This window comes from Clavelina lepadiformis, chromosome 2, assembly GCF_947623445.1.
Source record: "Clavelina lepadiformis chromosome 2, kaClaLepa1.1, whole genome shotgun sequence".
NCBI classification, from domain to species: domain Eukaryota; kingdom Metazoa; phylum Chordata; class Ascidiacea; order Aplousobranchia; family Clavelinidae; genus Clavelina; species Clavelina lepadiformis.
The window spans coordinates 712,804-725,426 of NC_135241.1; the positions used below are offsets into that span (position 1 = coordinate 712,804).

Genomic DNA, 12,623 nt, shown 5'->3' on the forward strand with positions numbered 1-12,623 from the left:
CTACATTTCCTTCAGTCGTAGCTTCTAGCGTGTGAATTGGCTTTCGTCAAAGTGACAAGACCTGATAAAGCCTTCTGCAGCTGCGCCAGTCTCTCGGGGCCTTATGACGTAGTGAGATAGACGACGCTTCTTTATTCTAGTTCGTCATTAAGAACAGTCATTGTTCGAAGATGCTGAGATCTAATTCCCATCATGTCCTACAAGTTCAACGCTGTTTATGACATGGGCTAGCCAGCTCTGTACGTTTATTTGACGACAAAACTTGGGCATTCCTGTTTGTGAAGACTTTTTCGTCAGGTCGACGTCACAATGAAAGACACAGAAAGCGTAAGTCCAATTATGACACCAGAAAGGTTAGAGCATGATGACGTACACGATGAAGAACCACGTGAAAGGTGAGTAGAGACGTCATACTGAAATAATTATTACGTAATAATGCATAGGAATCGACTCACTTAAGCCTGACGACGATGTGGCAGTTTAACGCTAATCGAATAAACATCATGTGACGAGGCAAAATCTACATCGCTGCATGACTAAAACCGCACGTTGGACTGTGACGTCAGTCACCTCAAGTCCGTACGCTGGTGACCCCGAATTTGTAAAGTTGACGTTTAAAGTTGGAATTAAATTAGATCTCGCGGTAGACGGAGAACAGCGCGAGAGATCGCGCACATGTTCGAGCAGCTCAAGCAGAGACATATGGCTCGGAAGCAGGAGTGGCAGCAGGAGAAGGAGGAGCTTCTCAGGCAAGCAGCAGTGGTAGGTTGCTGATCCTCCTCAAGATGTTTTGAGTGACAGGAACCGCTTTTAGCAGGATCTTTATTGCAGGGTGAGGATAGCAAGCGGATTTTGTCTGATTTGAAGGTTATTTTGGAGGATTTGCGGGTGGAGCTCCGCAGTGAGGAAAACAAAAGGCGGAACGCGGAGGAGGAGCACATCCGGGGAAGAAAGGAGTGGGAAGCGGAAGAGATGAGATTAATAAAAATTATAAACAATGTGAGGGCTTTGCTGGATTTAAGTTTTCATTTCTTAGACTTTTTCCTTCTGTCACTTTTTCAGTGTATTATGACGTCATATAAGCTAATTACATCGACAGCACAGCCATAGCTTGCTGTAACTCTAAAGCCGTGATTGTGTTTTGGGATCAAGAGCAGTAGTTTGTCGATGCTGTGGAAAAAACGTTTGGCAAAAATCAATATTTTTTCTTTTAGCTTGAAGCACAAATACGCGGAGACTTAAAAAGCGATAAACATCTCGCGGACGAGATCGAATTGTTAAAATCTCGACTCATCGATCGCGAACGCGACTTGGAAAGTTATCAGAAGTTGAACTCCGAGATGCAGGATCAGATGCGAGATCAGCAGCAGGATTTCGACAAAGAGAAGCAAAACCTGATGGAAAAACACGAAGGCGAACGAAGAAACTGGACCAGGGCAAGACAAGTCATGCTGGATAAGATCGAATCGGTGAGATTTCTTCGTCTTTGTTAAGGACTTCAAAGACTTTTGTGTTCTCAAGCTTATATTTTTCTTGTTTGCGGTTTAAAAGGCGATTCCATTTATATGATATTAACTGACGAAAGTTAACACATTATCCAGGAGTTACACTTTGATGAAACTGCTTTTAAATCCGGGCTTCTGTAGTCTTTGTATTTTGTCTGTTTTATATTAATCAAGATTGTGTCGTATCTATACAATGATGACGTAGACAATGTAAAATGTAGCCTAACTACTGTGGTCATTTCAGAATGTAGGCTATGTCAAAATGACCCAAACGTGTTAGTTATTCAGTTTAACGCAAAGAGTTTTCTACACTTGGACGTAATCACATTATCGCCGAATTGAAACTAAGAAAAAAGAAGCTGCTGCTGTCTGTGTATTCGCTAATTACTCTGCACTTCAGCTGACAGCGCAAAAGAATCTTTCGCGTTCAAGTTCTTTTCCACTGCATGGGAGCCATATTGCGTCACCGCTATCTGATGACCAATCGGCGAGTGTAACGTCACTGGTCACAAGCGGGCGAACATCAAGGGAGGACCGAGTGAGTCATTATTTATTTTGTAATAAATAAGATGTCGTTGAAGTGTTATTGTGGCTTGGCGTGGTAATTTGTGGCCTTCTTTGACCAATTACTGATTGCTTCTTTCCCAAAGTAGCCAGCTCACTTGTCGCTCAGTGCGAAATGTCCATTTGTACATTCGGGATGCAGCATCACAGTGCATGTAAATACCTTGCTTATACTGGAAATGTCTTGTATTTATCTTTTTCTTTATCGTATTATACTTGTTTTATATCCTGGGATTATAAGTTTATTGAAGCCTACGTTGAGGTTGTTAGTGATTTGGTTCACTAGAGTCTAGTGCGTATGTGTTAAAGTAACATCAGTCATAGCGTCGTAAGTATAGAGTAGAACGTAATCCTATTAAATACGAACTCGTGTTGCATTATTCTGCGAAGCTTAAATGTATAAAGATTACGTTTTATGGCAGTTATTGTTCAGTTTATAACGACATGTTGGCGTGTTTATGAAATTTCACGACAATATGCTCAAGTATTACACGATATGGCTGTGAAGATACGGGACAGATCCATCTTAATTCTTTAAACAATAACGTACTAGGCCAAGTAGCCTCGTTGCTTTGCGGTCACCATCTCGCATGCATCGCATTTCGCTCTGAACTTAAAATAAGCGTTTCGCTATGACGTAACACGTCGGCGAAGCATACCCACCGGAATACTAAGGCGACTCTCTTATATAGTGATGTCATATGATAGTATAATGACATAATAAGCGGCTCATTAATGTGAGCGCAAAACTTGCCCTGGTTAACTAACATCGGACTTGACTTCAAAATTCGGATTTCGTAAATACAAACACTCGCGCTTGCTAAAACTAAAACCTCTGCTTATGTGTATTGTCACCAAGTTACACAATATGTGTCTTGCGTGTCTATCTTATAAGGTAATAGAACGTAAACCATGTTTACTGCGTCGTTTGCTGCTTGAACAGTGAATGGGTAAAGTTTGTTTTATAATTGAACAACAATCGTATCTCCACAGTTGTAATGTTCTATATATATAACTTTGAAAGTATAGCTGACGTGGGAAACCGGTCAATTAGCCGTGTGTCGGCCACTAACATCATAGTGTGCATCTACTCTGCTATGTTAAAGTCTCTATCGCGTTTTACCGCTCATTGTGCAAACCGGCACGAGTTATTCGAATTCAGAATATTCAGAGTGTTACTTCGTGTGGAGACCTGCCCATATAGGCGTCTTTTGTGCTTCTGTATTGCTGTCCTGTACGTCTGTGCTGTATTCTTATTGTATTGCTGCTCTTTGTGGCCAGTAATGACGTTGTTGTTATTTTCGCAGAATGAGACTGAAAATCAATCGTGCGCCGGTTCATCGACTTACAACAACTTCCAGAGAACCGTGGACCAGGTATTTAGACTTTTAATGTGCGTTGAAGTTAAATATTGTGTTGACGGTTTGTTCCTAACGCTTCAGGCTCTAAAGCAAATCGAAAAAATTAGCCAAGACTTAAACACCACCGAAGTTGAAAAAACCACCGAACCACCGAAAAAACAACTCCCAGCTCCAGGGATTAACCCGACCTTGAACAAATCGCCTTCTCCATCCACTCACACCAGAACGCGTTCTGTATCCCTGGATCACTCCCACATGAGTCGCGTGAGAGCTGGAAGTGGACGATTTTCACACTCTCCTGTCGATTCTGATCTGCGACGGTCATCTGCGTCGAACTACTCAGGCCAGCATCGAAAACCTACCAGCCGGGAAGCCTCAAGCGAGTCAAGTTTACCGAAGAGTAGCCAGAAGAAATCGCGACTGGCATCTGGCGTTTATGCGCCATCAAAGGCGGCCGCGCCTGGTGTTGAAAGTCCATTGGCATCATCATCGAACAGCTGTAGTTTGCCGATGTTCACAGAAAGCGGAACAGACTCGTCACCTTCAAACCTCCAAGGTATTCACGATGGTGAAGTCAAATCTCCGGTTACCAAGATTCTTTCTCCTCCAAAACAAGTCAAGAAGAGATCTTTTGTCAAAGTGGAGAAGTGCTATAGAAAGTTACCTGAGCCAACGTCCATAAAACAATCTGTTCCGGCCAAGAAACTCCCCAATCTGCATCAGAAACTCTTGTTCAGAGAATCGACGAAACCTGTCAGCAGTAAGATTAGCGAGAAAGTTTCTGTTGCCACGGATGCGAAGATACCTGATATAGTTGTCAAGACAGATGACACAGATCCAAGCATGGAGAATAAAATGTTAAAGCTCCATACTTCGTACTTCAGTCCCAATAAGGGCTACGTCAAAGGACTTGGAAAAACAAAGCCATCACCTCGGCCTGAAGCTCAAACAGAATCTCTAAATCAAACCAAGCGCCAATCTCCGACGGCAAAAAACTTTGTGACAGAACAATCTTCTTCGACGCCTGCAGCTAAAACAGTTGACGTTAATCGCTCAGCCAGAGGACGAGATAAAAACACAAGTTGTCACCACGACTTTGTTGATCCGGAAGTAGAACAGGAGTCATTCCAAAACCAGGAAATAGAAGTTCCTCCACCGGTTCGCCCGAAACCTAGCGTAACCATTGAGAAAGACGCCAAAGGAAACCTACTGCGAGTAATCACCGACCCGAGGTATCAGCGCCAGCACTCACCGTCTGTGGAGAGAAACGCTGGACAGGGAAAAGCGCGACGAAGATCTAGCGGAGGAAATCGGGATCTCTCTCCTCTTGTTCCTCTCACAACTGTCACTCACGCTGATGTCCCTAAATCTTCATCTGTGCGAACCACGGAAAGTCGTGGATGCGAAAAACCTCCTGGTAAAGAAAGTCTTGGAGCAAGAGGAAAGAGCTGGATCAAGAAAACGCTTTCCTTCCTGGATCCTCCTGCGAAAGATGTCAGGGAGTTGGGGAAAGAAGAGTCATTCACCAAACATGGGAAACGAGAAACAAGATCTAGAAGCAAGAATCGATCCTCATCCTTGCGAAGAGGTGAGGAGAGAAGAAAGTTATTGATTGTGACGTCATCTGACGAAAGTGACGACACAAAGAGCAAGGAGAAGCCAAGGTGGCGAGATGCTAAAAATGATCAGAATGGAAAGGATTTTAGATCAGAGGGAAGATCGAGAACTAAGAAATACTCCAGGAGCAAAACAGACAATCCCCGCGAGATTAAGAGCCTGCTCTTGAAGTTCCGATCTTCACATTTCAATCCGAAGAAACCGGTGGTTTTAAGACAATTTGAGCGGAAGTTGCTGGAAAATGAAGTCCGTACTCTGGAAGATGACGGGAAGGAACTAGAGAACGGATCAAAGAAGCATCCAGCCAAGGCTGATGAGAGAATGATTACAAAGAGGAAAGATTGCAATGAGGATGATGGTTACAGCGGTGAAGACGAGCTGGATGACCATCGTAAAACTGAAAAAAGCAAGGAAAAGAAAGTCGTCACAAAGGCCTCTGTTACATTGACCAGAACTCCGTCTATACCGTCACTGCAGGAGAGAAATCCTCTGAAAGTTTCATCAAAACCACGACATTATAAAAGTTTAGTTGATCTACGGTATTCAAGCTGTTTCAAAGATGCTGTAGAAGAGGAAGAATTTGAAAAGCCATCCAAAGCGATGCAATTATCTCCTATTGAATCACTTCCGGAATCTTTACCGCGTAGATCCCCGCATCAATACATTCGAACCACGCTCCCCGCGTACAAGTCACAAAGCTCGGGTGGAACCAGCCCCGGTTCAGCCTCTCCGGATAAAAGAAGTCCTCCTGTAGGATTGGAATCTGGGAATCACTTTGTTAGAGAAGCAGTGAGCCGATTATCTCTTCCTCCTGGTTCCAGAAGAGAACCCAAAGAGAAGAGGTTGTCGTGGTCCTCAGCATCCCCTCTCGTCCACGTTGATGGCACCGCGTGGAGGGATACCGTTATTTCCTCCGCTAGTCTGAATACTGGTTTGAAGAAGTCCGACCTCAATGGGAGCACCTCCGCCTCCGCGGAGACTCCGGAACCTCCGGAAAAATTATCCGCTTACAATCTGGCTCCCGCAAGGTCCGGAGGTCCGAGACGTTTCATGAGCGAGGAGATGAAAAGAAAAACGGCAAACCTGGAAAGGGCCTTACGTCACGAGCCCAACACCCTCAAATCGCGACGATACGTCAGATCAAAGACCCAGCCTGTTCATCCATTGACGTCATCGAGCGAAGAAAACGACGGCGATGACGTCAGTGAATCGCGCGCAATGACACGATCGACAAGCATGCCTCCCGAGGAGTTTTCTAGGGTAGATATATCTTTCGTCACTATATAGCTACGGGATAAACATAACATAGAATACATGGCTAATAAATTATTAATTATAGTCACATAAGTTTTCATTTTACGTGCAGTAGCAGAGCATAAGGAAATATAGCTAAGATGACTGGGTTATGTTAAGATGTGATTGTACATTGGCAACGTATGCGATGCTGCTCCTATAATTCAATTAAATATGGTTTTAAGTTTCCAGATGTTGCAGATTTTTTTTCACATACACTGCATCTATAATGAAAGCAATGAAAGTTCCAATCAAAGCTTTTTTAACGCAGTATAGACTTGATTTCTACTCAATAAAAATTCTTATCTTTTTATTTGGACAGCAGGAGCTACACGTCACCGTACCTGGTCTTACATCAAGGTTCAAAAAACCTGTTTTGTCCAACAGAAGACTTCCGTCTCGGTGGAAAAAGAATGAATGAAAATATTTATAATCTTGAAGATCGATGACAATATTTCTGTGTTTGTTTGTCTTGATGTTGCGCCACAGCGTTGTTGTAATATTATGTCTTCACTGGATAGTTCACAAAACAACATCGTATCACACCTTGCATGGTGCGTCCTATACTTCGCTATGTTACCAACATGGGCAAAAATACACCTGAAAATTGTTCTATAAACGGTCGCTGCTGTGAAGAATTTGCTGCCGGTTCAGTCGAGCGAAAAACCACCAACGCACTCTTTTCAATCTTTAAGTTAAAAATATTTTTGCTCTGACGAGGAAACTGCTCACTTTCTACGCTTAAAAGCATTTCTTGCTTCTCTTGTTTGTTCATCGCTTGCCCGCAAAAACAGTACAACTTGGCCTGGTGTTAAACATTAGTCTTGCCTGGTTTCATTGCATTAGATCGCGGTGAACGGAACCTATGCTGTGTGTAGTGAAACTTTTCTCTGATTTTTTAAAACAAATGTTTTTTTACGATCCAGTAACTCGATTTAAATCCCGTGATTACTTAAAATAATTCCACTTGGCTCTTATTTACATTTTCATCTGTATTGCGTGAGATAATGACGTCACAAGGAAAAATAAACAAACGTAAAAACAAATTATTAACGTTTCTAAACATCAATACAAGAAGGTAACGCGACAACACAGCAACAAAACAAAACCTGACAAAATAACATGCGATGAAATAAACAGAGCAGAGCGATGAAGACAAAGTGGCAAAGGTTTGGTTGAAGATGCGGACAACTTTTTCATATGCGTGAAAACTAAATTGAAACAATGAAACGACGGTTATTACACTTTACCACCAACACACATGTTTACTCTATTGAAGCCTAGTGCCTTTGATCTTTTTCAAGCTTCCATTTCGGCATTAAAGGGCGGTTTAAATTTAGTGAAAAATGGCGCAAATTTCGCACGATGCACTCAAGTTTGCCATAAATTGCGTCAATGATTTCCATAAAACAAGATTTCAGATTTAAAGTTCGCGTTGCTATGGGTTGCTATGCGTTGCTATGTGCCAACACAAACTATGTTTAAATTAGATTTGCGTAACATCAACAATTCAATACACATTTCTTCACGCAAAGGAGTCACAACGCGGTCGCCATACGACTACCAGTAGTAGTGTTATAGCTTGTTGACAGATGGCCACCCATTTTACGCTTTTGCGTCTGTACGCACTCGATCATGACAGAGGATACACTTTGTTAACTTTTGTTTGATTAACACAAAACCTCGTAACACTTCGCGAAAACAAAATTTTTCAACTCCAGCACTTGGTACCAAGCAAAATATTATCCATCTTTTGGGTGAAGTTGTACAACGGTGTCAAACTTCTAAAATAAGCGTTTGGCAAAACCCAAAATATCTCGCAAAGCAGAAGTATAGCAATATAAGAAATAGTACGACGATATAATAGTACTTTGTGGATGAGCATCTAGTTCAAGCGCATCTGTTTACAACTGCTTGTATAAAGAAGATATTCACGACATTATGCAATTTCTGCGATCACGTTTTGGTCACAAAATCTTAATTTTTTTTATTCCTACAGGATTTTGTTCTTCAGCTTAGTTGTCATACACTCGGCAGTTATATGATTTCCATTGTGTCACCGTATTATGCTGACGTTGTCATTCATTTTGCATTTAATTTCTAAATTCACCTCTTGGAGCGCTTTTAAAGCAATTCGGCGTAACAGCGCGGTTCAAGTGATCCGTTCTCCTGCGGAGCAGTTGTTTTGTGGATGAAGGTTTTTATCTTGGATTCAACAATCATCAAGAGTTTCCACGTTGGTCGAGATTGAAGATATCGGACTCCTTGAGGAGCTAATTCCTGCTTTGGATCTTGTGTTGCGTCTTGAGGTAGTCGGAGTATCGTTGGATGCGAAGAGACACGGGAAGAGTCTTTTCACCCAGTCCGGATAGGTGAGGAGGAGACAGATGATCTTGATGACAAGATTTATGTCCAGGATGACGCTGACTATCACAACATCTTGTGCGGCCAGTGTTCCGGCGATCATTATCATGTCTGTGATGAAACACGCTCCCGATGCAACGAAGACTCGCTTGAGAAGAGGATAAATGTTCCTCTTCGGCCGACCCCTCGCGCTTATCACGTGTTGGATGGTGTTGCTACGGGTTACCAGCGGTTTTCCAAACAAGGCGAGAAAGATGATCTGGAACGAAAGAGTGAAAGCAGCCAAAACTATCCACGGGATCGCGTAAGGGAACACCACAGCGGACCTCGCCTCGCAGAAGCTGTTGGTAACGTTGACAACGCTGACGTCATCGTATTGCTCATTTACCATAAAGAGCGTGAGAGTGGCGACCTGGCCGATGACGAGGACAACCAGGACCATCCAACTCGCTGCTTTAGTGCACTTCGTTGTTCTGTGGTAGATGATGGGATGGAGGTAGATGACTCTTTGCCTCACCCAGAGGAAGACGTACTCCGTCGTTAGCGGGATCGTGTACAGAATTACGTTGATCCGTATTATGATGTCACAACCGATCAGGAAGCCGATATCAATCGTGGTGCTGAGTAGATTAAGTTGTTCCAGGAGACATTTAACCACAACGAGCCAAGCTGAAGCGACAATCAGTCGACGCAATGCAACAGATCTGTTGCTGTTGACGGCAACATTTGCAACGATTCCATCAACTTGATGGGATGTTGACGGCAAGTTTCTCCGAGCTCTCAGCGATTCGACGCTTTGGCTCCTGGGTTCCGCTGTTTTGTACCTGCATGCGTGGCAGGATAACGCGATGGCGATGTATAGCACGATGCAGGTGGCGATGCTGAGCGTGCTTTCAAGCAAAACAAATTTCGTTTCCATAGACAGAGTGTCCATGATGTCGTGCTACTTTTTCATTCTCACAAAGAAAGCTGCCGTTTTAATTCTTTTGATTTATTTCCTCTATTTTTCTTTTATAATCCTCAAGGACAACAATGCCATAAATTACTCTGAAATACATAGAAAATAAGACTTTGAATTTAAACACCACATAGATATAATGGTGCTCAAATTTTATGAAATAAAAAGATAGGATTCTATCCGCAAACAATGAACAAGTTCAAGTTATAAGGTAAAATAACTGCAGCGCAAATTTTTCATAAGTTTTTCCACTTTTAACAATTTTGAGCATTAATTAACAAATTCCAGAAATTTTCGTTTCAACAAACGCAACTTGCTTTTAATACAACTGAGACCACTTCATAACTAGAACAACTTTTTTGGCTCCATGGATTTCGACGTCACGTTACCATTATACAGCTACCAGCCTCAAGGTAGCAGCACTTTCAGCACTGCCTATGTGAATTCATCTACAAACACCTATAAATTTTGTGTGTACCTCACTTCCGTTTATGTGTACCTCACTTCCGTTTATGTGTACCTCACTTCCGTTAATCTGCTCGGTTTCGATTAAACTTGTCAAAAACAACATTGGTTGACTTCAATCACCGCTGCCTGCTGTGACGGTAAACACGAAAACTTGGTCGGTTGGTTTCTGGTTGTAACATTGAGGCTCGGGAAAAACTTGATAATTTGATCTGGAACAAAAGACTTTCTCTGCAAATTCCGCCTCCGCACTCGAGCGCTTATTCTACCACTTTCCGCATGATTAGCAGCCAAGAGATTGCATTTCTTGATACGATATCAATCGGGAAATACCCGCAGTTAGTTACGTAAACAAAAGTCTGATGACGCAAGAATCTCTAAATGTAATTAAAATAAGCTTCGAATAATATTTCAGTTTATTGCCATTTTAGATTATTACGAGACGTCGTTCTTTTCACGGCTAGACTGTTGCGGTTTGCTAGTTAGTGAAAGCATGTGTGCACTTTCGGTCTCGAAGATGAATGTGCCTCGCTAGAAGTGAAACAGAACAATTTTGAACTTTCCCTTCTTTACTATCTGCGGAACGTCAAAGCTTATAGAACGCATCACATGAGCAGAATATTTCGTAAAAGAAATCTATTTATTTATGTCACATTTTTATTTCCGATATCAATAGAAATATGTTTTTATTATTTCTTTTAATTATTATTGCCCTACCCTGACTATTTTCTGATTATCCGAAACAGAAACGATGCATATTCCGCTTATACAGTTGTAAAATAAACTTCAGTTCTTAAAACGGTAGCACAGGATTTTTGCACATTTTTCTCACTGGTGAGTTTGTTCTGTAATTGACGTATTTTCCAGCAGTTGTAAGATTGTGGTGCTAAATGCGTGTATGATAACATAGAATACATATGTAATATATATTAGCTTATGTTCTTCCGTCTTTATATAAGTATAGCAAGGAAATGACAAAGTACAACAACCTTTCCGTAATTTTCCTTTTTTGTAATAAGTTAAATTTCATTTCTTTTGCCACTGCTAATTTTTTTACTATAACCAGCATCGCCAGCCAGCGGAAGTTAAACTTTAGTTGCATACTTGCTTCACTCCGTTAGGTGGTGCTTGCTCTGTAAGAAAAAGTGTAAAGTTTTCTTGTGCGGTGCAAAATGTAAAAATGGCTTCACTCGCCGTCTCAAGATTCAGAAGCTCAACTCTCTCTGGTCGAATGCTCTAACTTTTAAAGATAAACTTTTGAGTGGTTGCGCGGCTAATCGCTGCAACTACCACAACACGCAATTCTAAGTAAAGCGTAGACAAGACATTTTCTTCTTAATAAGAATTTATTATTCAGTATCAACTCACACATAAGCAGTAAAATGCACCCCCCCCCCCCCCCCGATTACAAATCATTTCTGTTCGATGATGACGCCACGAATCACTCCTTTTCTGACCTTTATGTCCCCCTTGGCTGCGACTCTTTCTTTAAGACTCATTTCGGTCTTCTGTGAAGAGGAATCACTGTCGCAGTAGATGAAGAGTCTTGGTCTCCAGTCCGAAAACGAAACAATGATCGAGACGAGATTTATGACCAAGTTCACGTCATAAACGAAATTCGACCACAGGATGGCGGAGTTGAGCTGGACATTTGTAACAAACGTGACAATTCCCGCCGCAGTGTCCGATATGACGCATATAACCGTTGCTATGGTTACCCTCCGGATCAGGCGCACGCTTCGGCGACTTAGACGCTGTTGAGTGCGCAGCGAAGCGCGACGATTACGATCGTGACGTATCAAAGGCGCGATGAAAAGAGCCATGAGCAGAACGTGAAAAAGGATCGAAAACGCAATGAGAACAATCCAAGGCAACCACAAAAACGTCCTGCTTTGCACGTGACAGTCTCTTCCGTTTGTAGTCACGTAGGTTCGTGTCGTCATAAAAAGAGTTATTGTGGCCATTTCAACCGATATCATTATGACGATAATTGACCAGCTTAGCAACCTGGTGCACGCGTGGGCGTTAAATAATCCCTGGTGGTTTATTTCCAAAAATTTCAAATATTTGGGATTTTATGAGTTTTAATTTATCTTGTTAGCAACTGCTCTTTCATTCATCCGCAAGCATCTTAACCCAAGCGCCCTGTGCATGAGCAAGTGGCAGCTTCTGAAATGAGAAGTTTTTTTATTTTGAGGTCACGCTTGACCTAAGCACCGACATACTTGCGATTGCGCGTGCTCTCTGCTCAAGGGGTGTTCACTACTGTAATTTCATCGGTTTAATTCGAACAATATTTCATATATTCGTTACTTGAATAAACTGCAATTTTATTGGAACCTCTTCGTTGTTCGTCGCCACAAACTTTAATTCTAGAAATGGCAATTTTTTCTGTGGTGTTTCTCTCATTTCCCTCTAAACGAAATAATTTGAAAGCTCGAAACATGATGAGGAAACTGAAGTTTCTGTTGTGATGTCATATACAGACATACAAGC

The 12,623-nt window shown here is 42.0% G+C and overlaps 2 protein-coding genes across 3 annotated transcripts; one reads left to right on the plus strand and one right to left on the minus strand.

The window, feature by feature from the left end:
- Window positions 1-117: 117 nt before the first annotated feature.
- On the plus strand, window positions 118-7,232 carry LOC143446684 (uncharacterized). 2 transcript variants are annotated; one of them, XM_076946436.1, is made up of 8 exons: window positions 118-395; window positions 636-762; window positions 832-999; window positions 1,215-1,469; window positions 1,906-2,043; window positions 3,377-3,445; window positions 3,512-6,307; window positions 6,663-7,232. In XM_076946436.1, the coding sequence occupies exons 1-8, from the start codon at window positions 310-312 to the stop codon at window positions 6,759-6,761; spliced, it is 3,738 nt and encodes a 1,245-aa protein (XP_076802551.1). In that variant the 5' UTR covers window positions 118-309; the 3' UTR covers window positions 6,762-7,232. The 2 variants fall into 2 exon arrangements, with proteins under 2 accessions (XP_076802551.1, XP_076802552.1); XM_076946437.1 differs by having other exon boundaries at window positions 6,666-7,232.
- A 95-nt stretch (window positions 7,233-7,327) lies between these two features.
- Window positions 7,328-9,746, minus strand: LOC143446685 (uncharacterized). Its single transcript, XM_076946438.1, has one exon. The coding sequence runs from the start codon at window positions 9,636-9,638 to the stop codon at window positions 8,553-8,555; it is 1,086 nt and encodes a 361-aa protein (XP_076802553.1). The 5' UTR covers window positions 9,639-9,746; the 3' UTR covers window positions 7,328-8,552.
- Window positions 9,747-12,623: the final 2,877 nt, after the last annotated feature.